We start from the raw sequence: 27,925 nt of genomic DNA on the forward strand, positions 1-27,925 counted from the left end.
GTGAAATTAATTTTAATAATAGATTGTATTTAATCCAGTATAGCTAGAATATTATCATTTCAACATATAATCAGTATAAAAATTACTGAGATATTTTACATTCTTTTTTTGTGGTAAGGCTTCAAAATCCAGTATGTATTTTATATTTAGCATGTTTCAATTCAGACCAGCCACATTTCAAGTGCTTAGTAGCCACATGTGGCTAAGTGACTACTGTATTGGATTGCACAACTCTGGACGGCCCTGAGTTATGGAGTTAATATTGTTGGTTTAATGAGATCTGATAGCTACTAATTTTTGAATCTTACAATGTGCCATACATTGTGGTCTCTGATATTTTCAGTTAATCTTAAATCTTATATAACTTAAAAAATAAATAACTTAAATAATTTTAAATAAATCTGTGATACAGGTTTCGTTCCCATTTTATGGATACAATGAGGTATGGAGATGTTAATTTGTCTAAAGTCAAACAAGTAGTGTGTAGCAGACTAGGGATTTAAAACTAAGTCCAACCCTAAAATCTCGTCCTGCTCACTGTACTGTACAGTTTTAAAGCATGGCCACTTACCTGGGGTTAGTAGGTGAGTGAGATTTAGTTCTGTCACTGCTCAGCTATTTTTGATTCACTGAAATGACTTATGATTTCATTACTCCTTATTTTAAGATATAAAGCATTTGTTAGCCTAAAGTAGAAGTGGTGGCCCCTAAATTCTGACTCATATTTCTTACTGGGAATAGTCCTGTATATTCTTTTCACCATTTCCTATTGTAAACTGCTTTGTACTGCTCTTCAAACTATACATGTAGGCGGGAGGGATGGTCTTTTGATTCTGGCACATGACTATCCTGGGAAATAAGGGGAAAAGTCAGCTTCTGTTGAAAAAAATGAGAACAGAAAACTTGTGGTAAAAAAAAATTTAAGGGCGTGACTCTTATGCGTCATGCCCTTTGAATTATAAAAATTATCTCAATTCTTTTACAATTTTACCTGGTAAAATTCTTTTACCTCAATTCTTTTATGGTAGATTTATACTTCTCCTAAATGAATTTGAATAATTCTCTGAATTACATTTGGGTTCTTAGAGAATGTTTGCTCACAAAGACAAGCTGTTTGCTTCCAAAAGGAAAAATGGGTAGTTATTAATTTTTGAATGGGTTGTCTTCAGATCACGTGTAAAATAGTTGAACTTAGAACATGTTTAACCCTACTTGTACTGTTTTTAAGTTCCCAGGCTATCCCATAGGAGGCTATTTAAAACCATATTCTGCTTTAGCTCTAATGTAGTATTGGCTTAAGTTTTGGGTCCTCAGAGCAGTGGATCATGTTCTGTGGGAGTAGGGTAGGAGGAAGCAAGTTTATTTTTGACTTTTTTTTTTTTCTTATACTTTTTCATCTCTTAATTCCTGTTCTTATACTGGCCTAAGCTTCCTGCTGTTCTATAATCTTGGCCACACATCTAAGTGCTGAATAGCTCTTTTTTTTTTTTTTAATATGAGATATAATTGACATATAACACTATTAATTTTTTTTTTTTAAAGATTTTATTGGGGAAGGGGAACAGGACTTTACTGGGGAACAGTGTGTACTTCCAGGCCTTTTTTCCAAGTCAAGTTGTTGTCCTTTCAGTCTTAGTTGTGGAGGGCGTAGCTCAGCTCCAGGTCCAGTAGCTGTTTTCTAGTTGCAGGGGGCACAGCTCACCATCTTTTGCGGGAGTCGAACCGGCAACCTTGTGGTTGAGAGGACACACTCCAACCAACTGAGCCATCCTGGAGCTCAGCGGCAGCTCAGCCCAAGGTGCCGTGTTCAATCTTAGTTGCCGGGCGCGCTGCCCACCATCCCTTGCGGGACTCGAGGAATTGAACTGGCAACCTTGTGGTTGAGAGCCCACTGGCCCATGTGGGAATCGAACCGGCAGCCTTTGGAGTTAGGAGCATGGAGCTCTAACCGCTTGAGCCACCGGGCTGGCCCAACACTATTAATTTTAGCTATAGTGATTTGATACATGTATATATTACAAAATCATTACCACAATACATTTTTAATTAATATCCATCAATACACAGTTACAGTTATTTTTCTTGTGATGAGAACTTTAAAGATCTACTCTCTTTGCAACTTTGAAATATACAATAGAGTATTGTTAACAGTAGTCACCACACATTACATCCCCAGGACTTTTTCATTTTATAACTGGAAGTTCGTACTTTTTGACCACCTTCATGCGTTTCATCTGCCTCCCCTACCCCTGCCTCTGGCAACCACCATCTGTAAGTTCGGTTTTGTTGTTGTTTTTTTTTTTAGATTCCACATGTAAGTGAGGTCATTATTTGTCTTTCTCTGACTCGTTTCACTTAGCATAATGCCCTATAAATAAGTCGGTCCATTTATTGGGTACTTGGCTAGTACAACATTCAGTCTTCTTAAGCATTTTTCTTTTACATCATTTTACAAGTGAGGAATTTTAATGGAGGATTAGGTTAATCACTTTATCCAAGGTTATATATGTCAGAGCGGGGAGGTAATGGAGTTACGTTGTTGGTTGAACCCTAGCAGTATGACTTGAAAGCTCATCCTCTAACCGTTGTACTATTATGCATTCCCTTTTCATGTACGCGCCCTTTTACCAAATCCCAACTCCTTTATCCCCTCAGTTCAGCTACTTTCAGCTAAATGTTAGGGAAAGCCATTTGATTGAATTACCGCATAATATTGTAGAATTCTTATAATAGAAATTATGGTTTTATGATAAAATTTGATAATGTGATTATCTTTAGTAAGGAGTGAACCCTATGGATCCAGAATTTAGCCCAGCTTCTCTACATCATCCTTCATAGTACGAGTTGGGTTGCCTACATTTTTAATTTAGAATTTATGTTAGTAGTTCTGATTTATGGGATGAGAACATTTTGGGAAGTACACCTATTACAGAGTATTGTCTGAAGACCTAACGAACGATTTGCCCTTCTCATATTGCGCTATTATTTTTCAACTGTATATCAGTATTGCTATGATTAGAATGCAAAACAGTTTTGTATTTATGGTAGAATTTTACCACATTTTCTTAGTAAGTGAATACTGAAAATACTGTTTATTGCGTGGATCTGACCATCTTGATGTAAATGAAGAGGTCCTTTTACTTAAAAAGTGGAGAACCGTTGCTTAAAGCTGTAAGGAAATTATATGTACTGGTTATATTTTAAAATTTGTTTTCAAGAACTTCATAGTGAATGTCAGGGGATCAGTTATAATGTTTAAATGACTGACTGACCAAACTACCAACTGGTAAAGCCCTTTAATCTCAGAGGTGATTGTACTTGAAATACAAGATCTTTATTAAGCCAGATTCTAGCTCTGATTAGTGAAATTTTTGACTGTTAGTGACAATTCAGGCATTATAAAAGGTTTTTGGCAGGAGCCTTGCCTTGGGAGCTCCCCTTCCGTATCTTCCTAACTCAACAGATTTTTAAAAGAACTCTATCACTTCTCAGTACCTCCATGCCAGAGACAAGTGAAGAATGGAGTAGTAATATAGTCTTGTTTTATAAACTGAGTCTGTATATTTTTTTTAATTTCATGCTAGGATTGGGAAAAGAAGAAAAAGCTAAGATTTATTAATTCTTTTCCCTCTATATTGCTGTACATAGTCACAAAGCATCCCATTTTACGTAAGTTATTAGAGTCCCAGAGAAGGTGACTTGCCTAAGATCACAAGTCATACATGTTAGAGCTAGTGTTCCTTGCTCCAGAGATTTTGTTTTTCATTTTACCCCACTGCCTTTCAGTGTGGAGGGAGGGGTACTTTGCATTTATCTAAATGACATAACTTCAGAAGTAAGCAGTATTTAGATAAATTTGTATTGTAGTTAAATTTTAAAAAGTTAATTTGTAATATAAATTTAAATTGTACTAGGTTGAAATTAATATAAAATAGGTATAAATGATATTAATACTGTGTCATCCAAGAATGAAAAAAGAAATAGCACCTAATTACTTTGAAAATATTTGGTACCTTTCAAAAAATTCTGTAATTTTTGGGTGAGAAAATGAGAGAAACTAGGGTGATTTGGTGTCCTTGCCTGGCTTTTGTTGTAGGCAGAATGTCAGTCCAAATGCATTTTAAAAAATAAGAGTGTACAATTCTGTTGGGTTGGTTTAGATTGCTTATTTTATTTATTTATTTTTTAAAGCAAACACCTCTTCTTTAAAATTCTTTTCTGGTTAAATTTTGTTGGGATTATAATGTGGAATAAAAGACACTGAAGTTCATCAATAACTGCTTAGTGATGAAGAACTATAGTGTAAGTACTGGAGTTAAATAAATAAAAATCCATACATATATTTGAAAAGGAAGACTAGCCTATAAGTAGGGTGAACAATTTGAAAAAAAAAAGGGAGTAAACAGCTTGAAGTAGTAAATCAAAATTCTGGTTAGTCAATCAAGTGGCTAGAGCGTGAGTGTAAATAAATATATTATCTTGTGATTTAATTTACAAGATTTTTTTTTTTAAACAAATTCATTGCAGGTTTGTTGCCATCCTTTTCTTTTTGCCTGCTTTTGGTAATACATATTGATTCCAGGAGGTCACAGTGCATGAATAAAAGCAGATAAAGTCAACATTTTTGGCGCACAAGATGATCTTAGACTTCAAGGAGTTTTAGAAGTCAGTAGCTACTTTGGGCAATGGGGTTTGAGAAAAGACGACGTTTTAGTTGGGCTCTTTGGTCATAAAAACAGTCTTAAAAAACTGATGTTTTGCTCTGAGGGTGTGTGTGGCCTGATACTGTGAAGACTTTAGGAGTCAGTTCAACGCAGTGGACTCCATCCCGGGCGTACCTGTGTGTGTGCCGCCGTCGCAGTACTGCGCTGCATTCTGCAGCATGTTTTCATGGAATTCTTAAAGCGATCCTAAGAGCGAGGTGTCATTATCATTTCCTTTAGGGAACTGAGGCTTAGAGGGGTTAAGAAACTTGTCCAAAGTCAGTAAGTGGCTGAACGAAGATTTGAATACAGACAGTCTGACTCCCAACATGGATCTTGGTACTTATACTATACTGTCTACATAGTTTTGTGTCATCTCAGTGTATTAGTTTTGGATTTTCCTTTGGAATTATCCCCATTTCCCCCTTTAAAAAAAGGTCATATTCTACTAGACCAGGAGTTCTTAACCCCAATGGCCCATGAAACTTTAAAAAGCCATAAGTGGACTCCAGGTGAACAGTAACTCCTTGAAATTACATGCAAATTTTTAAATGTGTGTGTGGCTTTCTGGGCAGAGTGTCCATAGATTTTTCTCGATTTCTCTAAAGAGTCTATGACCCTCTCTGCTCTAGGGAAGGGACCGTGAGTTTTCATCTTTGTTGAACAGAATTTAATGAATAAAAGATGGTATGTGGGGAAATAAGCTTGAAATCAGTAATAATTTGGGAGTTTTAAGATGCCTTGAATGTTTACTAAATGGGTATTATTGAAGCATCAGTTTTATGTTTTGTTACTGACTGGTTCAAATTTCCAACTTTAGTACCATGTTTCCCCGAAAATAAGACCTAACCAGACCATTAGCTCTATAATGTGTCTTTTGGAGCAAAAATTAATATAAGACCCAGTGTTATATTATATAAGACCCGGTATTATATGTTACATTATTACATCATATCATATATCATATCACATCACATCACACCCAGTCTTATATTAAAATAAGACCAGGTCTTACATTAATTTTTGCTTCAAAAGACTCATTAGAGGTGATGGGCTGGCTAGGTCTTATTTTTGGGGAAACACGGTATATAGTTCTATGAAGTTAGGTTTCTGAAGTCAGATCATAAAACAAAAATTAAGTGTCGTTAAAAATGCTATTGAGAAGTGCCCTAGATTTAGAGGCTGCCATATGGTCTCAAAAAGACCAGTTTGTTTTTTTCCTCCAGTGTAAGAATAGACTGTTTTAGTACCTGATGAAGCATTAAGGAGCATAAATCTTTAAACTTGAACATGATACTCAGTGTTGGAAGTATTTACAGTATGAGAGCCACAGGGAAACAGAGCAGGTGAGGGAATAGCATCATCTTATCTCCCATCTCAGAGATTGTCTAGGTCACATGCTAATGGACCATAACAGCCGATAGAATGATTGTGGGGAATTGCATGCATCATTTTTTAGCATTCATTAACACATATTTATTCGTATTCTGCTCTGCTGCTGGTAGAAGTTGTAGAAGTTAGAAATAGACCTTAGGTGAAAATCTGATACGATTCCAGTACGTGTTGTACTTTCTGTCCATTGTGTTCATGTGGAAGCATGGGTTTCACTTTTAGGGTTCCATATATTGTAACCCACCAAAAAACTCCTATTTAGCCTAGTTTATTGCATGTCGTAAATGCTTACATTTTGTTTCATCCAGTGGTTTTATGTTTTTAACTAATTTTTTACCTCTATTTCCCAAGTGACTTTTCATTTCTGTCTTGTTTCTTCCTGAGCTAAACGTCGAGATGTAACTTTAAGTACGTTGCTCATAAAGTCAGTGATGGGGATTTCCTTTTCAGCTCCAAATTCAGTTTATATGTTTGTTTCAGTCATACTTCAATCTGCTTTGTACATATTGATGCCCTTTTTCCCTTTTATGTGAGCTATACTCCTTGTCCCCATTTGAGAACTACTATCATGTAGAATTTTTTTAGTTCTGTTTATCTTTCCATTGCACTGCAGCTTCTCCAGCTTTCTTGTTTGCATAGTGTCTGTGCTACCAAAACTAAACTGGTGGTAGTATTTATTATCTCTAGTCATTGAAAATGTTAAAAGCATGCATTGTAATTGAAAATGTTACTAAGAAGAAGACGTCTTATATTTAATTGTGTGGGAAATACATGTTGCTTTATTGCCTCGGAGATAGGCTGTACAGTGTGTCCCAGATCCTTTTTGGATCTCTGAACTTTTACTTAACGGTATTCTTTCAGAACAGACCTCTTTGTAATGCAGTTTTACTTGTATTCTTGGTAATGTGAACCTTGAGGAAGTGTTAGAGCCTAGCCTCTAGTGTGTAATGGTTAATGTTTAAGATCTCTTAATACAGTGAGCTGTCACCATGTTTAATAAATTCCAGTATTTCATTAGCATAAATTCCTTTGGGTGCCAAGTTATCTGTTGCACAGATGCTTGGTTTTATTTATAGGTGTGTATCTAACCTTTGTGGATTGACTTGCTTTTATTTTTCTATTCACTTTTCACCGTGCAGTAGCATAATTATTTAACTGGCGTATGTGCAAAACTAGTTTTCAAGAAGAGAACTTGAAGGTACTGAAAAAGCAGATCACTCAAACTTTTGGACCTTGAGCAGCGTAGTAAGATAAAGCTCCCAGAGTTTAAGTCGACACACTGTTTTGTCTTTATTTGAATGTGTTCTTCTGTTGGGTAAACAACAGGGAGTGTCTTCACCTGACAAAATTAGATGGAGACATTAGCCTGATCGCTTCTCTCTGAAGTTTTGAGCCACTAAGACTTAGGTGTGTGTGTGTGTGTGTTGGGATGGGGAGAGATTCATTGTTAACTTTGTATTTTATATTACAGTAAGCTATTTTCTTAAAGTCTAAAAGTCTTCTCTTGGATTAAACATTTTTTTGAATGAGAACTTCAGTTTTAGTTACTAGCCCATCCTCTATCCGTTAGTCTGTCTTTTAAAAAAATATATTTCAGAGTAATTTGAAGGCATTAGTATACTTTACCCTTACATACTTCTTGCATGTTATTAATTCGTGAGGTTTTTCTTTTTTAGGTAAAATTTGCATACAATCAGAATGCACAAATCTTTACCATCAGATGAGTGTTGACAAATCACCCAGCTATGTAACCTGAATTTCTACAAATATAGAACATTACCTTCACCTCCAAAAGTTTTCTCATGTCCAGTCACTACTCTATCACTGTTCTGATTTGTTCACCATAGATTAATTTTGCCTGTTCTAAAACTTGTAAGTGGATTCATAGAATACTCTTTTATAAAGCTTTTTTTTCCCCACTCAGCGTGATATTTTTGAGATTCATCAGTGTTGCTTTTTCCAGTAGTTAATTCCATTTTATTATTCTTGGTTTATTTTTAAGGCTCAAATGTATTTTAGGCAGAAGTTATTTGCCCCTTCCTGAATTCTTAAGGCACACTGTACTAAACTCGAAGGAGGTATTGATTACATTATATATCACTCATTTATCTCCACTACTACTTAAGCAGCAGGCTTTCAGAACATGGTGTATAGACTATGCTCTGTAAATACTTGTTGAACAGTTTGTGGTTAGAAGTCTTTCTTACAGCTTTTGTTACAGAGATCCCAAAGTTGGGGTATAGTTATAATGTGAATTAGCCTTTGAATAAAGACAAATTTCAATTATAGTCTGTTACCAATTTTGTTTCCCTAGGGAATCATTTTTACAGTGAGTAAATATGAGACTTTCAAATGACCAAAAGTTTGAAGGAGACCATAATGTTCTTTATCATAAAGAGATGAAGAATAAGAACCAACCAAATAATAAGGCTATTACCAATTTAATTATGAGTTTTGATCTTTTATTTACTTGGACATACTTCAGTTTTCATTATGTTCTTCCTACTTTGATGTCCACATTTAAAGCCCCTTTTATTTTTATTTCATAGAATCACTATGGATGTTCCGTTATCTTTTAAGAATAGCTTATTTGGAAGTAGCATGGGATTGTTGCCTCTTAAAATAGGGCAAGTGAAAATCTGGGAGTCCTATAGGATATGAAAAGTGGAGAAGCTTTTGAGTTTTTCCCTCCTTCCCTTTTTCATTCATTATCCCCATCAAGGTCTGTATTTCTGTAAATCTAGGTAGACAGGTGGAGTTAAAATGGAAAGGTTATTTATGATTAGAACAAGGGTGGTATAAGAGTTTACCCTGGTCCAGCTGTACAGTAGACAGTTTTGTCCATGAAACTTGCTCTGTATTCATTGTTGATTTAATGTCAGTATTCATCGTAATTAAGAATACTTGAAGTGACTTGTTCCTGTCTTTTAGAATGACATATATATATATATATATATATATATATATATATATATATATATATATATATATATATATATATAAAATAGAGCTGTGAAATAACTGGAGAACGTGCAGAGAACAAGTGGGCAGTGTGCTGTGTTGCAGAAGAATGTGCTGCCTTGCGCACCCGGTCCATTTTTAGATTAGTCTGGCTGCTGGTGTACTGCAGAAGTGGGGGCCACACAGGTGCAGTGTTCTGCAGCTGTTGGAAACATTTGCCCCCACATCCCACTTCTTCACGTATAATTATGCTCTGTTTAAACCATTAATGCTAGAAGATGGGATTTGCGAATTTGAATGTCTGTTTACAAAAAGGTACAACTCAGAGAGAGAATTAATCATTAGGCAGCTGTATTTAACTGCCTAGATGACCTGAAGCTTTCAAAGAATGACGGAATATCCATGTTAGCTACAATCACCATACTGTACGTTAGATCCCCAGAATTTGCTAATCTTGTAACTGGAAGTTTGTCCCTTTGACCAATATATTCTCATTTCCCCCACCCCGCAGCCCTTGGTAACCACCATTCTACTCTCGATTTCTCTGAGTTTTATATTCCACATATAAATGATCATACAGTATTTGACTTTCTTTGTCCGACTTACTGCACTTAGCATAATGCCCATTTAACGTCCATGCATGTTGCAAATGGCAGGATTTCCTTCTTTCTCATGGCTGAATAATATTCGTGTGTGTGTGTGTGTGTGTGTGTGTGTGTACATATAACTTTTTTTATCCATTCATCCATTGCCAGTTAGGTTGTTTCCATATCTTGGCTATTGTGAATAATGCTGCAGGGAACATGGGGGTGCAGATTTCTTCAAGATTCTGTTTTCCTATGGATTTATACTCAGAAGTGGAATTGCTGGATTGTATAGTAGTTCTTTTTTTAATTTTAATTTAGAGGGACTTCTATACTGTTTTTTATGTTCCCACCAACAGTGCACAAGTGTTCCCTTTTCTCTGCGCCCTCACCAGCATTTGTTATCTTGTCTTTTTGAGGATAGCCATTTTAACAAGTGTGAGGTGTTGATTTGCATTTCCCTGATGATTAGTGATGTTGAGCACTTTTTCCTATACCTGTTGGGATATTTGTATGTCTTCTTGAGAAAATTGTCTATTCAGTTCTTCCTAACAGAATATTTTTGTTTTCTAATAATTGATGGTAGTTTCTAGTATTCAGAACAGAAAAATACCGAGGCTGACTGAAGCTGGCTGTGCTGATCCAGGGAAAGCATCCTGAATGAACTATTTCCTCAGTTTTCCTGGTTCATGAATAGCAAATCATTTATTCTCTAAATGCTTAGGACTCTTAAACTTAATCATGAGAGTGCCCTTCCTACTATATGTGTCTTCCTTTTAAAGAATAAGCCAGATAGCATGCTTCAAATTTGCTAAGGTTTCTTACTCAGACTAATGTGTATTAATAAAAGTTTTCAAGGCCCTACGTTATTGGTACCTATTGACTCCCTTTAAATAATCTTACCATTTTGACTTCTTTTCTTGCTACTTGTCCTCTCATCCACTCTGCTCCATATCCAGGAGTAACATGGCAGGCCTGCTCACTTCACAGCCTGTACACTTCCTGTTCTGTCTATAAACCACTTTCTTCAGGTATCCATCCACATGGCTGTTCCCTCTGCTCCCTCAGGTTTCTATTCAAATGCAGTCTTCTTAGTATGGCCTTCTCTGACCATTTGATTTAATGTTGCTTCTCTCCCTCACATGTCAAGTACCATTCCTGCTGTTTTACCTCTAAAGCACTTAGCATTTGACATACTATATACAGTGATTCCTCAGTTTTCGAATGTAATCCGTTCCAAAAGACGTTTGAGTTCTGAAACGTTTGAAAATCGAGGCACGGTTTCCCCATAGAAAGTAATGCAAAATGGATTAATCTGTTCCAGACCTTTAAAATCAACCCGTAAAACTGCAAATTTAGCATGAATTTTACTATCTAATGATACCATAGATCCATAAAATTTACAGCATTCGTAAACCAAAATGTTCGTCAGTAGAGACGTTCGAAAACTGAGGTACTACTGTATTTTAAAAATATATTTGTTCGTTGTCTCTTATAACCCCGTGAAGAACATAAGCTCCTTGAAGGCAGATATATTTTTTATTTTGTTCAGGGCCACATTTCTGGTGCACAAAGTACTCAATAAATATTTGTTAAATGTTTATATTTCTTTCTGAATTGTACTAGAACTTTGGTCACCACTGCCATCAAGTGACCAAAATGGAGCCTTTCTGAGAACACCAATTTATTTGGTCAACATTGAACATATACTTTGTGAATACATTTATAGGTTGTTATATGTCACGCTCCCCCCCGCCCCGCCCCTGGGAATTTATATATAATGGTTCATAAATTTGATCTTAGCCTAAGAGAATAAAACAAAACTTTACGCTTGACAGAAACGATCAGTAAAACTAGTACCATTTTTGGAATTGATGTGGGAGAGAGAAATTTGGAGTGTCAACAATGTGTCTTATAAGTAGGAAAGTATCACAAGATGAGAATTAGTTCCTTGATGCAAATGTGTTGGGCAATCATCAGACAGTTTTGAGGGGTCTAGTAGTATAATTAAAGAGAAACATTTTTAGGAATTTGATTTTTACAGTCATTTAGTTTAAAGGAAAGAGAAGTCAAAATATTAAGGACATTTACAGAGAAAAGTTTGGTATATTTGAAGTTTGAAATAACCTGAACAAGAAAATTTAAGGAGAAATGGCCAAACAAGGAGAATTTGAGAAAAAAGTAGTAATGTCAGCGGTGTAGGGTATAAAAGAGGACAATACCAGGTCCAAAACGGCTTCAAGGTTGTACCTTTCAGGGATGGAAGAGTACAGTTTGAAATAACAATTTGGCATTCTCATTGCTTTAGGATAAGGGATAAGAACTGTAACTTAGTCTCAGGTCCATCCCTAGAAAAGAGGCTAATAAATGAGGTGGCAATTTTTGGCTGTGGAATGCTTTTGTAATACTGTTTCTTCTCTACAATTGCCTAATAGGCAGGGAAGGGAGAAATATTTTCACTAGGGGTAAAACGTGTTGTTTCTATTGAAGATAGTAGGTAATTTGGATAAGATAAAAGATACTCATGTGGTTTTAGAAATACTGAAATGATTTGGGGGAAGAAAAGTTAGATGTATAAAAATACTTCTTTTGGAAATTTGAGGGATTTTGGTTTGTTAGAATTACTGTTTTTAGATGGCGTTTCCTTTCCAAAAAACTTAACCTCAAGGCTAAATTTTACTTCTGTTGTCAATTCAATATATCTGTCTGTTAATTTAATAGGTGACAGTTGTCATAAGAAATTGGGGAAAATTCTTTTTAACAGAAGATGTGTAGGAAGGTATATTGTTGGCTTTTTAAATATGTTATACTCTTGGATATCTTAGCCCATTAGACAAGAGGCAGAAATCTAGAACGTTACAAAGGACAGCGCTGTTTTTCAACAGAATTATTGTTCTGCTCTTTGGCTTTCACTTTGTTATCTTATCCTTCTCCCTTCCCAGTTGCTCAGAACATACCATCTCCAACTTCCTGCAGACTTTAGCACTTTCGCTTCAGTGCTAACACACAGAGTAGAAAAGGATGGATTTAGCCTAGATAGCATAACCAGCACTTTTCAAGCGCTGATAGAATGTCCAGAGCTATGCTTGGCTCCAGGCATGCGCATACAAACGTAAAGGACATGGTCCCTGTCGTGAGAGGCTCCCAGTAGAGCAGTCTCGTGGGAGAGCATCACGGTCTATCTACAGCAGTACTTTCGTAGTGATACTCGAGCTAGTTTTCCATTTAATAATCTGGACAAAAAATAATTTTGTATCCAGTCAAAAAATAATGCTGTCATGGCTTTTCTTCATAGACATTAAAACCTGTGTTTTAGAATTGCATGTTTTAACATATTTTAGAATTATTCTTCTGATAAAGAGCAAATAAAATACCGGTTTTTTAGTATTGTTTGACCACTTTTAACCAGATTTTTATTTTAGCTAGATTAACAAGGCATTATTTGGTAATATATTTAACTAAATATACCTTTATTTTAAATTGTTCAAATTTTACATTAATAAAAATTAACGTTACTAAAAAGCATCTTTTTAGTGCCAAGAGTGTTCTGATTCTTAATGTTTTGTTTAATCTTTAAGCTATATTATTTCTTCTTACTATTCCCCTATTGAGTACTTTCGATCTTTCAAAAATTTTTCTTTCCCAGCATTAAAACTCTGTTGCTCTATAGAAAAATGTTGTCTAAAAATCCATTAGCAAAATTGCTTTAGATGATAGTAAGATACATTTTTTTCCTTGCTTTTTTACTGTACCTTGTTAAACTGGTCTCACACATGAACTTTCTTAGAATCAGGCAGTTCCTAGTTCCTATGGGACTTCCTGTTTTCTCAAATAAAAATAGAAAAGCACCTCAGAAAGGAAACCTAGTCAGTGTGAAGTACTTTGTAGGCTCAGTCAGTCTCAGTTGTGACCTGAATTATAGAGCTCCAGGTATCAAAGCTTTGAATATTTTCACATTTAAAAATAGATGATAAGGAGGAGATTTGAAATAATAATCACGAGAGATGCTACATATTCAGCCATAAACTTACTTGTATCTTTTTGGGGGGGATGAGGTGGGTATAGGGAGGTTGGATAGAAAGTGGTAAATCCTTTCCTTATAATATAATATTTGTTGGAAATCCAAATCCAAAGTTGTTTAATACTGAGATTTAATTCTCAGCTATTATGATCTATTTGTTTCTTGCCGCTTTTCCAGATTTTAGCAAGGATTAGGAAGGGTTTTTTTTTTTTTTTAAATCTTTGGAGTCAGAATTCTAAATGAATTATTCAGTTTTAAAGCATCTAAGATAGGATCTAATTTTAATTCAAAATAGCTAAGAATTAAGTAGATTTTCACAAGTAGTAACTGCTTTTAGAAATTTTTTCAAGAGAAACCAAGTAAAGGTGGAAACAAATGATACAGTCATTAACAGTAACAATAATAGGTGACACGTATTAAGTGTTTGAGGCCATGCCAAGCATGTTTTATGATTTGTCTCTTAATCCTCACAACAGCAATGTAAGGTAGGTGTCACTGTTACATCCTTACTTTATAGAAGAGGAAACTACAACTTAGAGTGGCTAAGTAGTTGTTAGTTCAAGGTCATGTTGCTGTTAGGTTGGTGCAAAAGTAATTGAGGTTTAAAAGGTTAATAATTGCAAACCTGCAATTCCTTTTGCACCAACCTCATAGTAAGTATGGAGCTGGAACTTGAATCCAGTTGCGCTGACACCAGAGCACCTTCTTTCCGTTATTACAGAAAATATTAATACCACAGTTTCAAAGGGAGAATGGTAAGTATAGTAAGTCTGAAAAATCACTTCCCCAACCTTTTATCATCAGTTTGTTTACATTTTATTCGCATATTTACATTCTGTTTTAGCAAAGTACATGCTGGCATTTCAAAAGACTTGTTTAGGTGGATTCTAACTCTCATTTTTAAATGATGCTAATAGTTCTCTTTCTCTCTTTTTTCTTTTCTTGATAGTAAAAAACCCCTTTGATGAAACATTTGGAAAAATACAAGTAAGTAAAAGGTCATAATACTGATATTTTGTCTCGTGTTTTATGTGATAAAAATATTAGGATGACTAGCAAATAAAAATGGTAATTTAGAAAAGCTTTTTTAGGGTGAAATAATAAATTTTCTTATTTTGAGTATTCCTTAACTATAATATAATTAAATCCAACGCAGATTTTCTCCTAAGAGCTGAACTGTTTATCACTTTAAGGTAAAAGCCAACTGTCCAGTAAAATGGCAGTGGTATGTCATCTGGGGTCCTGGTCTTACCCTTAAAAGTATGCCTGTTTTCGTCAGTTGTTGGATACCCTAGTAGATTTTTGTCGTCTTTGACCTCATCTTGTTTCTCTTTGGATTTTTTTGCTCATTGGCCACTAGGAAGGCAAAGGATTTAGAAAGAAACATCCCTCAGGCTTCCTATTTATGATTATGATCCTTTTCTTTTTAAAGGAGCTATAATATTTTAACCTAAATTTTACTCACATGAAAATATTTTTCACTTATACATCATTATACACACTTCAAAAATTATGATATTTGAGTTTATATTATACATAATTGTTATTTTTTTATTATAGGAACTGACAGTAATATAGAGCAGTAAACATTGTTGTGATGAAGGGTGTATAATAATGTGTAATCACATCTACAGAATGTTAACTTTAGATTGTTAGAGTGAGACTTTGTAATGCTTATAGTAATACTCTATTGTGATAATTTGTTTTCCAAATAAGTTGCCTTTATCAGTTACAGTATTATGTACAGCACTGCTACTGGTATCATAATTTAAATTTGTACATGTACTCACTGAATATTGGAAATATAAGACTTTATTTTCTTCTGTGTGATGTTCCCCCTGGGGGAAGCTAAAGTTCTGAACCTCTAAATAATAGTAATAATTGTGAAAAGATGATGGCAGTACACTTATATTACATACTTGTTCTGTACCAGGCACAATGCTAAGTGTCCAAAATCCATTATTATAGTTTCATCAGAGACTTGATACAAACAATTGAAAATATCTTTGAGGAGAAAATTGGCTGAGGATAGAAGAGGGAAATATTTAAAGGTGACAGTGTATGAGAAAATTGGGTACAGCCACCCCACAGTTTGATTTACAACCCCATCCCCCAAAAGAGTAAGAACTTGGCTTCAGAGAATGAATGATATGTGTTACTAAAAGAAAACCTGGACCTTACCAAAACAAGTAAAAGGTAGCTATCTCAAATCATAAAGCTATTTTTGTTTAATGAAAGGTTACTTGAAAGCTTGCTTTAAGAATGGACTTATTGGTAGATCTTTAACTTGCTTTCAGGGTGGAAAGCCACTGGTTAGACACATTTCAAGCTGAATGTTAGGAGACAATCTGAAAAGCAAACTGGAGTGAAACTCCAAGCCAGTGTAAGTTTCTATAAAGAAAGTAACTTTAAATTTTGATTTATGTACTTTACAGATGTACTTCTAGTTTAGTATACTGATGATAAATTCCTTTTTTTCCTCAAAATTGATTTGTTCACGTCAATAACATAGTCCATAAAAACTATTTAGATTATAATTTAGGTGATCATTTTGATATATAGATACTCATTTTGAATGAGTTGCCATTGGAAAAATAATTCTTGAAAAATTTATAGTTGAGCTTTTTGGGTGCTTAAATTCTTTGTCTGAGAGTATAACAGTATATATGTTATCTTACCCAGTATGAGATGCAGTTATATCTGATTAGGTTTTGTTATTTCTTTTACTTAACTAGTCCAGGGTTAATATCTGTCAATTAAAAGATGAACTGTATTCCCAGGCCTCTGATGTTTGTTAAAGAGGTAATCACAGAGGGCAAGTGTCACATTTTTGGGTTTAGTTTTATTTTCGAAAGGAAATTGGGGATGGACGTGATCAGAGTATATAAAACAACAGAAATCAGTCACTTTTCCAGATGAGAGAGGAAACAAACTGCAAATCTCTCAACTACTTTTATCCCAGATCTTAATCAGATTTACCTTGATTTTATGTATCAAGTCCCCAAGCTGCAGTATCATTGGAACTCCTTCTCATGCTATTATATTGAACATATTTATTAAAAATGATTTTGTGGTTTAATGTATCACAAATGCATAGCTTTCAGGATCCTGGTGTTCAGTCCTGCAGTTACTTTTTGAAGTCTAATTTTTACAGTTTGGGTGTTTAAGCTTATGTGAAGATAAGGACTGGCTTGATTCAGGATCTGCTTGAGATAAAGCTGAGGAGGGTAAAAAGCAACAGGTTTGGAGAAGTAGTCAGCGGAAGGAATGTCCCTAGTCTCTGTCAACCATCTCACATAAAACCAGGGCCTTTGGTGGTAGCGTCATGGAGCCTTTGATGAGTTTTCTTCTTCCTGTAGTGTTGCTGTTTAAAGCTTCATTGACAAAAGCATGCCACTCACAGTGTGCAAACTTCTGCCTCTGAACATACAGCATGAAAACAAATGGATGAGGTTGCATGTTATTGGGCATATGTGTTATTACTTCCCCAGCTTTTTATGTCTTCTCTGAATTTGCCCCTGGCCATATTCATCCAGTAATCCTGTTTCGTAGACACCTCAGGAAGAAAGGAGATAATAAAGACACAGCCCCCTCATAAATCATGAATTTATTTCAGATAGTGTAATAAGCTGTTGTTAGCCCTTTTCCTAACCTACCCTTCCCTGTTGCTTATATTGATTGGTCTCTTCATTGTGATTGCTCTTCCATTGAGGGTCTCATTGCTTTAGATTCATTGGCAGGGTGCACAGACATTGCAACAGTCTCCTCTCTGGTCTCATTTCATATATACGGTCAGAGTAATATTCCTGAGGCCCAAGTCTGTTTTACTTTCTTCCTCCTAAATTTCCAGAATGAAGTCAAAGTCTGCCTTGGTATCTAGGGCTCTCTAGCAGTTTATTCCAAACTACTTTTCCAGTAGGTTGCTGAGTCAAAGTAGGTTACTGGTTGTGTAAGAAGTAGAACCAGTACTTTTATGCCTGCATGCCTTTGCTCATCCTGTTCCTTCTGCTTGAATGCTGGTCAGTTCCCTTCTTCCTGTGAAGCTCAACTCAAATATTCTCTTTCACGAATGGCTCTTCCCTTCCTTCCCTCTTCTGTATTTATAATACATTGTATTTTGTTTGCAACTTTAATATAACACTTAATATGTATTTTGCCTTTGAGAACAGGAACTGTCTTATTCATTGTGTCTCGCTTTGCTGAGAACTGTCTTAATTCTTAGTAGATATTCATTAAATGTTTGTTTTACTTTAATGGTTCATAAATTTATGCAGGGTCACTTTGGGAGCCTAGCAGTAGTTGAAGGTCAATCCAGTGTCAATACTCATTCCCTTATTATGTGGTTGAGTCAGGTTAAACAAAACATGAAGGGCAGCCTGGAAGAAAACTGTCATAAGAGCAAAATACATGAGCGTGCAATTGTATGCGGGGGAGGGGGGGGGATGGGAGTATTGTTTTGGTGGTTGGGAGATTTTATTGTGTATGAAACCTTTTTTAGCACTAAACTTAGTGCCCATTTCCCAATCCTTAAGAAAGTAAAATATTTAGAGTAGTAATTTAGATTTTTAAGTATAGGTTTCTTTATAATATGGTAGCCATTGTTTAAATACGAATGTCTTTTAGATTATGTAGCTTCTATGATTTTACATTTCTTTATGTTTTTCATTTTGAATAAGATTATTATTTGGTGTATGTGTTTTTCTTGGAATTAGGTATTTTATAATAATTTCTTTTAATTTTAGGAAAGTGAAAAAAATCTTATGATGAACACTTTATACAAGCTTCATGATCGATTGGCACAGCTTGCAGGTAATTGTTTTAACAATCATAATCTCTAAAAATGTTTTGAAAATTGATTTGCATATGTAACATGCTATATCAGTAGAAATGTTTTTTCCTAGTGTCATGTTTGTGAAATATTTTTCTTTAGAAGTTTATTGCCTATGTGGAGTGGGTTTTTATTTTCGTGATATGTTTAATCAGGTCTTTTTTCTGTCTACCACATGTATTAGATGAAATATATGTATATTATATAATATAATACTAAAGTCAAATTTCTTTACGGCATTAATAGTAACAAAATTCAGAAAGCTTAAGTATCAATTGAATTGGGTAAGCAATGAATTAAATTAACTAACATCCTAGATTAAATATAAAAATGCAGATTTTCCTTTAATGGTTGTCATAAAGTAAATACATTCTAGAATTTTTTCTCCTGACTCATTGCATTTTCTTTATATTCTTCTCTTACTAAATCTCTGAGAGTTCTCAGGTATCAACATGTCTGCAAGTAGAATAACATGGGTGAATTGGTATCAAGTTTATTAGCACCTGTGAGTAGCAGCTTATCTGTTTATTACCTTTTGACCTTTTTAGTTATTCTTATTTCACATACAATCTGAAAGAAGAGACTTTGGATTCTCTTCTTATGTATAGTTACAAGAAAAGAAAAACGAAGTTTTCCGAACTTTTGTATGTAGCAGATCCTTTTATAGAAATCAGGTCGTTGGAGTAGCCTGGAGATAAACGTGGAACTCCTGTGGTGCCTGCCATAGTGGCGTTTAGGATCCTGACAGTTTCCCATCCTCTCACTAGTCTTTGTTTTTTTCCTTTGGGTCCTTAATTCTGGTCAGTTTATAGGCTTATAATTCTGTGTATATCACTAAAGCCCTTTTTTTTGTATTCACTGACGAACTGGCATACTCACTGCAAGCTAATTACATGTGTTTGGTCTGCTGTAACACCCAGAAATAGGTTAAGAACATACTGTAGCTGGGAATTCCTGATGTTGCTACCACAAGGTTCTACAGCTGTCTCTGTAGCATTGTTTTACGAAGTGTGCTAGATCAGCATAATCTGAGGTGCTTTTAAAGATGTAGATGCCTTCCTTTAGCGAAAGGGTTGGCAAACTTTTTCTTGTGAAAGGGCCAGATAGTACATTTTTTAGGCTTTGTGGGCTAGACTGTCTCTGTCGCAACTACTCAATTCTGCCATTATAGCATGAAAGCAGCCATAGATAATACATAAATGAACAAGTGTGGCTGTCTTCCAATAAAACTTCACTTATAAAAACCAGTGGTAGGCCACATTTGCTTTATGGGCTGTAGTTTGCTGATCTCTGCTGTAGATCTATGGAATCTGAATCTCTGAGGATGCATGATAAAGTTTGAGGACTTACTTGTTCTTCTAATAGGTATTTCTTCCCCTTTTACAGCTATGGCCACTAAAATCTGGCTATTTGAGCAAACCTATAAATAGGAACATGGTTTCGTTTAGGATAGAAAAATTTGCCAAGAATTTTACTTTAAGTATTGTACGTTTATGTTAAAAAAATTGTTTTAATTACTTGAAAGAAACAGGGCAGGAAAATCTTACATTTGATGTTCAATATGAGGATCATTGATCTCTAATAACCCCGGATAGCCTGAAAGAAAAGGCTTTGGATTCTTTTATAAATAGTTATAAGAAAAGGGAAATGTAGTTTTCTGAACTTTTATATGTAGTACATCCCTTTGTAGACACCACATCATAGCTAGAAGCTTCTATCTAATTGTCCTGATGATCTGTGTTATAATAATTTTTAGGGCATGTACATCCCTTGTTAAAGATGGGCTTAGTTATACTCTGAACATGTATGTTTTAATTAAACCTTATTTGAACACTTGAATTATTAGTTTTAGTGATAACTAATAAGTAAGTTAGCACAATAAATTTTGCCGCTTGAAAAATAATACATCTATGGAGGGTCATCTGTGTTCCAAGATCTGTATATAGGTATTAGTGTGACTAACAATGGCTAACAATTTCGTTGGGAATATAAGAGGAAGGTATGTTCTTATCTAAACTGAAATGCGTTTAAAGGTTGTGGTTTATGTAAAAATAATTGTTTGTTTACTCACGGGAATTGTTTTCTAGAAAATATAAATAATGCTCATCTTTCTTTACTGATTATAATAATATAACCAATAGTTGTAATTTGTAAAATATTTTGATTAACATGTGTTTTATTCTGTTGAACGTAGTACTGATTCATGATTAATAATATGCTAATCTTTTCAGGAGATCATGAATGTGGCAGTTCTAGTCAGAGAACACTTTCTGTCCAGGAGGCAGCTGCATTTTTAAAAGTAAGCAGTAAAATTAGAATTTTAATAGCTATGTTCTTAAAGTTTATATAAATCATTACAATTTATATCAAAAGTACCATGCATTTGATTAATTGCACTGTTAAAAGCTTGGATCTGCTGTTTGGTGTGATATGAACAGATAAAGCAGAATTACTCAGCATTTATTGTTCTATTTTGCTTTGAAGCATTCTCTATGAGAGAATGCACATTAATTTATAAAGGAAACAAAACAACAGCGGTGAGAGAGAAATTGAGATAGGTAAGTAGCATGTCAGAAAGCAAGTATCGTCTATCCATTGTCATTTACTTCAAATCTTGTGCCCTAGATAAATTTCATCTCAGTGTACTAAGAGAACTTGCAGATGAATTTTATAAACCACTGTTAGCAATCTTTAGGAAATCCTAGATGAGAGGAAAGGTACTTGAAGGTTAAGATGGACAAGTGTCATTCTGATTTCCAAAAAGAAGAGAGTGGATTTTGAAAACCATACTGATGAGCTTGATTTCAGTCCAGTTCTATAAAGATAATTTCATAAAGATGTGAGTACTTGCAGTGGAAATGCTGATCCCTAGAAGCTGGCAAGGGTTCATTGTGAATATGTCATGTCATACAAACTTCATTTCCCCCTTTTTTTATTGTGATAAAAAACACATAACATGAGATCTACCCTATTGACAAAGTTTTAAGTGTACGGTACAGTATTTTAACTATATGCATCACGTTGTACTTAAGATCTCTAGAACTTTTTCATCTTGTAATGTGAATCCTATACACATTACACAGCAGCTATTCATTTCCCCCTCCTTCCAGTCCCTGGCCACCATTTCACTTTCTGTTTCTATGACTGTGACTACAGTGTATTCCTCATATAAATGGAATCATGCAGTATTTGCCTTTTGTGACCGGCTTAATGTGTCCTCAGGGTTCATCCATGTGGTAACATATGGCAGGATTTCCTTTTTGTAATGCTGAATAATATTCCTGTGTGTGTGTGTGTGTGTGTGTGTGTGTAAACCACATTTTCTTTATACATTGCTCTGTGGGTAGACATTTAGGTTGTTTCCACTTTTTGGCTATTATGAGTAATGCTGCGGTGAAAATGCGGGTGCAAATGTCTCTTAAACCCTGTTTTCAATTCTTTTGGATAAATACCCAGAAGTGGGATTGCTGGGTCATATGATAGTTCTATTTTTAACTTTTTTTAGGAACCTCCATACTGATTTCCATAGTGACTACACCATTTTACATTCCCACCAATAATTTCCAAGTGTTCCCTTTTCTCCACATCCTTGAAAACACTTGTTTTTTAATAAAGGCCACCAGGCTAATAGTTATAAGGTGATATCTCACCGTGGTTTTAACTTGCATTTTCCTGATGATCAGTGATGTTGAGCATCTTTTAATTTACCTATTGGGCATTTGTATGTCTTCTTTAGAGAAATGTTTATTCAAGTCCTTTCCCATTTTTAAATCATGTTTTTTGATTTTTTTGTTTCGAGTTGTAGGAGTTCCTTATTTATTTTGGTTGTTAACCCTTATCAGATATACGGTTTGCAAATATCTTTTCCCATTCTGTAGGTTGTCTTTTGTTGATTCTTTCCTTCACTGTGCAGAAGCTCTTTAGTTTGATATATAGTCCTACTTGTCTGTTTTTGCTTTTGTTGTTTGTGCTTTTGGTGTCACGTCCAGAAAAATCACTGCCAAGACCAATGTCATGAAGCTTTCTCCCTGTATATTCTAGGAGTTTTATGGTTTCATGTCTTAGGTTTAAGTCTTTAATCTGCTTTGTGTTTATTTTTGTATATAGTGTAAAATAAGGGTCCAATTTCATTTATTTACATGTGGAAATCTAATTGTTTTTAACACTAATTGTGGAAGAGACGGTCCTTTTCCAATTGTGTGTTCTTAGCACCATTGTCAAAATCAGTTGACTTATGTGTGCATGAATTTCTCTATTTTCTTCCATTGGTCTATGTGTCTGTCTTTTTTTTTTTTTTTTAAGATTTTATTGGGGAAGGGGAACAGGACTTTATTGGGGAACAGTGTGTACGTCCAGGACTTTTTTCCAAGTCAAGTTGTTGTCCTTTCAATCTTAGTTGTGGAGGGTGCCGCTCAGTTTCAAGTTGTTGTCCTTTCAGTCTTAGTTGTGGAGGGCGCAGCTCAGCTCCAGGTCCAGTTGCTGTTACTAGTTGCAGGAGGTGCAGCCCACCATCTCTTGCGGGAGTCGAGGAATCAAACTGGCAACCTTGTGGTTGAGGATGTGCTCCAACCAACTGAGCTCAACTCAAGGTGCCGTGTTCAATTTTAGTTGCAGGGGCGCTGCCCACCATCCCTTGCGGGAGTCGAGGAATTGAACTGACAACCTTGTTGTTGAGAGCCCACTGACCCATGTGGGAATCGAACCGGCAGCCTTCGGAGATAGGAGCATGGAGCTCTAACCGCCTGAGCCACCGGGCCGGCCCTGTGTCTGTCTTTATACTAGCACTATCATACTGTTTTGATTACTATAGCTTTGTGATATGTTTGGAAGTCAGGATTTGTGAGGCCTCTAGTTTTATTTGTTCTTACTCAAAATTGTTGGGCCATCTTTGCATTTCAGGAACAAATCCCACTTGGTCATGGTGTATGATTTTGTAATGTGCTGTTGAATTTGGTTTGTTTATATTTTGTTGAGGATTTTTTGCATTTATATTTCACGGATATTGGTCTGTACTTCTTGTAGTGTCTTTGTTTGGCTTTGGTATCAGACTAATGCTGGCTTCATAAAATGACTGTGGAGGTGTTCCCTCCTCTTGAATTTTTGGGAAGAATTTGAGAAAGGCTAGTGTTAATTCTTATTTAAATGTTTGGTCGAGTTGTCCAGTGCAGTCGTTGAGTTCTGGACTTTATTGTTTTGGGAGATTTTTGATGACTGGTTCTATCTCCTTACTAATTACAGGTTTGTTCAGGTTTTGTATTTCTTTGTGATTCAGTATCGGTAGTTTATGTTTCTAAGAATGTATCCATTTCTTCTAGATTATCCAATTTGTTGGTGAGTAATTGTTCATAGTAGTCTCTTCTGATCCTTTCTATTTCTGGGATATCACTCGTAACATTCTCTTTAATTTTTTATTTTATTTATTTGAACCTTCTCTTTTTCTTAGCTAAGGGCTTGCTAATTTTTTTGATCTTTTCAAAAAACCAACTCTTTGTTTCATTGATTTCGTTTTCTCTATTTTGTTTATTTTTGCTCTGATCTTTATTATTTCTTCTGCTAATGTTGGGCTTAGTTTGTTCTTTTTCTAGTTTCTTGAGGTGTAAAATTGGGTTGTTTATTTGAGCTTTTTTCTTTTTTAATGTACGCGTTTACCACCATAAACTTCTTAGTGCTGCTTTTGTGGTATCCCATAAGAGGCTGTTGGGCTTCTTGAATCTGAATGTCCCATTCTTTCCCAAGATTTGGGAAGTTTTCATTCATTATTTCTTCAAATATATTTTCACCCCCTTTCTTCTCCTTTTGGGACTTCCATAATGCATATATTGATCTGATTGATGATGTCCCAGAAGGTTCCATAAGCTTCCTTCACTCTTTATTGTTTGTTCTTTTTTGTTCCTCTGACTGGATAATTTCAAATGATGTCTTTGAATTTCTTGATTCTTTCTTCTGCTTGATTAAGTATGCTGTTGAACCCATCTAGTGAAGTTTTCAATTTAGTTAAATTGTATTTTTCAGCTTCAAACTTTCCATTTTTTAAAATGTTTTCTCTTTATTGATATTCTCATTTTATTCATGATTGTTTTCCTGAGCTCGTAGAACATATTTGTGACAGTGATTTTGAATTTTTTTTATCAGGTGGTTCATATTCATTTCCTTTAGGGTCAGTTTCTGGAGATTTATTTTGTTCCTTTAGTTGGGCCGCATTTCCTTGCTTTCTTCGCATGCCTTGTTACTATGGGTTGGGATGTATGCACTTGAAAACACAGCCACATCTCGCCATCTTTATGGACTATCTTCATGCAGGGGAAGACCTTCAACAGTGAGCTCAGAGAGAGATTCTGGTGTCCTCCCAAACCTGTCCTGTGGATGCATCTTGTCTGGACTTGCGGGTATAAATTGCCAGCTCGAGAGTTTTTGCAGGTTTCTTTTCTCAGGAGCTTGTAACTCTTTGCTCCCTCTGGTGCCTGTCTGCTGTACTGCAGGTCCTCTGGAGCAGCAGCAAGCTGTCCAGCTCTGGTGTGTTCTCAGCAGCCTTCAAGCATATAGACTATGTTGGGTCTTGTCAGTGCTCTGAGGGAGGTGCTACAGACATCAGTCCCTGGGGCAGCTCCCTGAGAAACTGGAACATTGGATGCGCGCTCCAACTCTTCCCTTCCTCAGAGAGAGATGAGGAGTTGGGGAATTTCTCCCACTCATTCTACACTGAGCTGCGGGGCGGGGCAATGGTGAGTGAGTGTGTGCTACTTTAAACCGTTCATTGCCTTTGCTCTCGGTGGCCACCAGCGAGGTGCCCTTATTTGTCAGTGCCTAGATTCAGGCAGGACTGAAATCAGTCACACTGGTAGCGTCCTGAAAAGTCTGAACATTAGACGTATGTTCCAGTCTTCTCTTTCCGTCCTCAAGGAGAATCCACGAATTGGGAATTTTCCCTCGACTGCACCATACTGTGTCAGGTGTGTGAGTGCTACAAATTTTCCTACGGGCTCCCATGCAGCTAGTTTCAGGCCTGCTTGGGGTGCAGGACCCTCTTAGCTGATTTCTGAACTTGCTACAAAGGGAATTGGTCTGTGTGTTGTCGAATTTCTGTCTCCATTGGGGAAGGCGGATCTGGGACTTCCTATTCTGTCATCAGACAGAATCATCCCCCTCCCTCCCTTTTTAAAAAAATTTAGAATGTAGTATAGTTCTAAGGCTTCCATCAAGGTTTTGTTGGTAATCTCCTTTGATATGCTTATCAGAAAAGAGAACTGTGGACTCAGATTTTAACTTAGTCCTGACTTACATGTTAATAGATAGCCAAAAGATGTTAAGACACTGTAATGTGATGGAGATTAGATGTGGGTTCAGATTGTAGCACTGTCAGTAGAAGCTGTGTGTCTTGATAAAGTCCCTTCAATTTACTGTATTGTTTCTGAGTGTGAAAGTGGGAGTCATATTAATTCCCATCAGATGTGTTGGGAGACTTAAGTGAGTATATTAAAGTACCTAACTTAGTGCCTGATGGTTATAGTAGCTTCCCAGTATGTTTTTTATTTCTTTTTCTGTGTTTCCTACCTAATTAAAACAGTGTTACCTGGACACAGGTTCCTATATAACATACTACAGAATTTGTCTCTCAACCTTGTTTTTTTCTTTGTTTTCAGTTTTGACCAAGATAACAGACAAATTTGTGGACAATGTAATAGCTAATATTGGAGAGCCAAAGAATCAGGATCCAAAAAGATCTTAAAGAAGGAGGGGTTATGATTCTTGGGCGGGCTCTACCTTAAGGGACGAAGAACGATTGCTAGATGGGTTGTGGAGGTGGGCAAAGCAGGGATTGGATTGAGTAGGTCAAAGGGGACATAGAATAAAATATTCCAGGAGGAGGGCATAGCATGTGGGAATCCAAAGCAAGCAAGCGTTTCCTGATGAGATACTTGAAAATTGAAAGTCTTTTTACTTCTGGTAGTAGGAAAAATTGATCCCAACCAATGCTTCCTCCCTGCTTTCTCTCTTTTTTTTTCCCCAATTAAATCTCTTAGGTGATGGCAAAGATATGTGTTGGCCATAAATTCCTGCAGCAAGATTAATACACATTTTGGAAGAACCATGAGACTCTTAAAATCTACTGCATACTATATTTGAAGGACTAAAAGGATGGTGGGGTTAGGGCTTGGGGACAGGACGAGGCTTGATTGAGCAGTTAGCCTGACAGTGAGCCGAGGAGGAGGCTGGGGTTGGTGCGGAAGGATGACTAACCTCCTGCAACCGTTTGATCACAGCTGTGGATCAGCAATAGAATGAGGTAAAAAGACGGGACACAGAATCAGGGTTGGGACAAGTTGATGTCTAAGGCAGGCGACTTTGGGTACAAGAGATTAGTTGTACTAAAGACTGACAGCAAAGAAGTTACTGAAAGCACCCAGGCGTGAGCTGAGATGGGAACTGCTTGTATTAAATTAAAAAAATGATATTAATGAATTTCAGTCTTAAAAGATTTTCATATCTTTTTCCAGGAATTATTGCATGTTTCTAATTGGATATGATTTCTTTTTTGTTAGATTCTGTAGAATTTATAACATGCATTTATGAAAGATTTTGGATTGATCAGTTCTATTTCTTCAGTAGTTATTTTGTATAGCATGGCAATATGCTTTTATATTTAGGATATAAGTGTGTGTGTGTGTGTGTGTGTGTGTGTGTGTGTTAACCTTTTCTTTTTGGAATCCCATTTTGTTTTTCAAATGTTGTAAAAAAGACCTGGTATGGCTTGTCACCACGAAAGATGCAGTTTGGACTGCCACTAAAAGAACACAAAAGAGGAATTTCCCCCAAAAAATAAAGTTTTAAAGTCTCTATAAAAGCTTTTAAGTACTATTTTTAATAACACTTGTTTTTTTCAATATAACTCTAACTCATGCTTATGGTTTAAGTCATAGAGCAAATAAAAGGAAAAACAGCATTTGAAATTCACCAAGGTTAACCACTCATTTTGGTCCATTTTTCTCTAGTCATATTTTTTCCCTTAAAATTAGTGTCAGTATATATATAAATATTTTTATCTTGAAGTTATGAGCATTTTCCTGTGTCATTATGCAGGTTTTTAAAAACTTTTTTTAAATCACTGGATAATATTTCTTTATAGGATTGTATCATATTGTATTAGTTTGTGGTTTTTCAGTATTATGAAAGCACTCTAATCTTTGCATATAGTATTTGTTTTTTTCTGATCATTTCCTTAGGAAATACTCCTAGAAAGGAAATTGGTTTTTCAAAGAGCATGAACTTTTGCTAATATTTCTGATATATGTTGCCAAATTACTTTCTAATTTGGAATATAGATTTAGTATAGTCTAGCCAAAATTGGCTATTTTATGTTATCTAAGTTCTAGCATAAATATGGAAGAACCTCATTACAAAGCTGGTATGAAACAGTGACGCTAATAGGTATACTGTA

General features: G+C 35.6%; 1 protein-coding gene across 1 annotated transcript in view; it reads left to right on the top strand.

Moving 5' to 3' along the window:
- LEMD3 (LEM domain containing 3) overlaps positions 1-27,925 on the top strand; it is a 59,536-nt gene that overhangs the window by 12,516 nt on the left and 19,095 nt on the right. The window contains exons 2-4 of the mRNA XM_019732462.3: positions 14,611-14,648; positions 18,404-18,470; positions 20,721-20,788. Of these exons, the coding sequence (XP_019588021.3) occupies positions 14,611-14,648; positions 18,404-18,470; positions 20,721-20,788 (173 nt within the window). The remainder of the gene's footprint in view (positions 1-14,610; positions 14,649-18,403; positions 18,471-20,720; positions 20,789-27,925) is intronic.

This window comes from Rhinolophus sinicus, chromosome 1, assembly GCF_057876585.1.
Source record: "Rhinolophus sinicus isolate RSI-liver-muscle chromosome 1, RSI-T2T, whole genome shotgun sequence".
In the NCBI taxonomy this organism is placed as follows: Eukaryota; Metazoa; Chordata; class Mammalia; order Chiroptera; family Rhinolophidae; genus Rhinolophus; species Rhinolophus sinicus.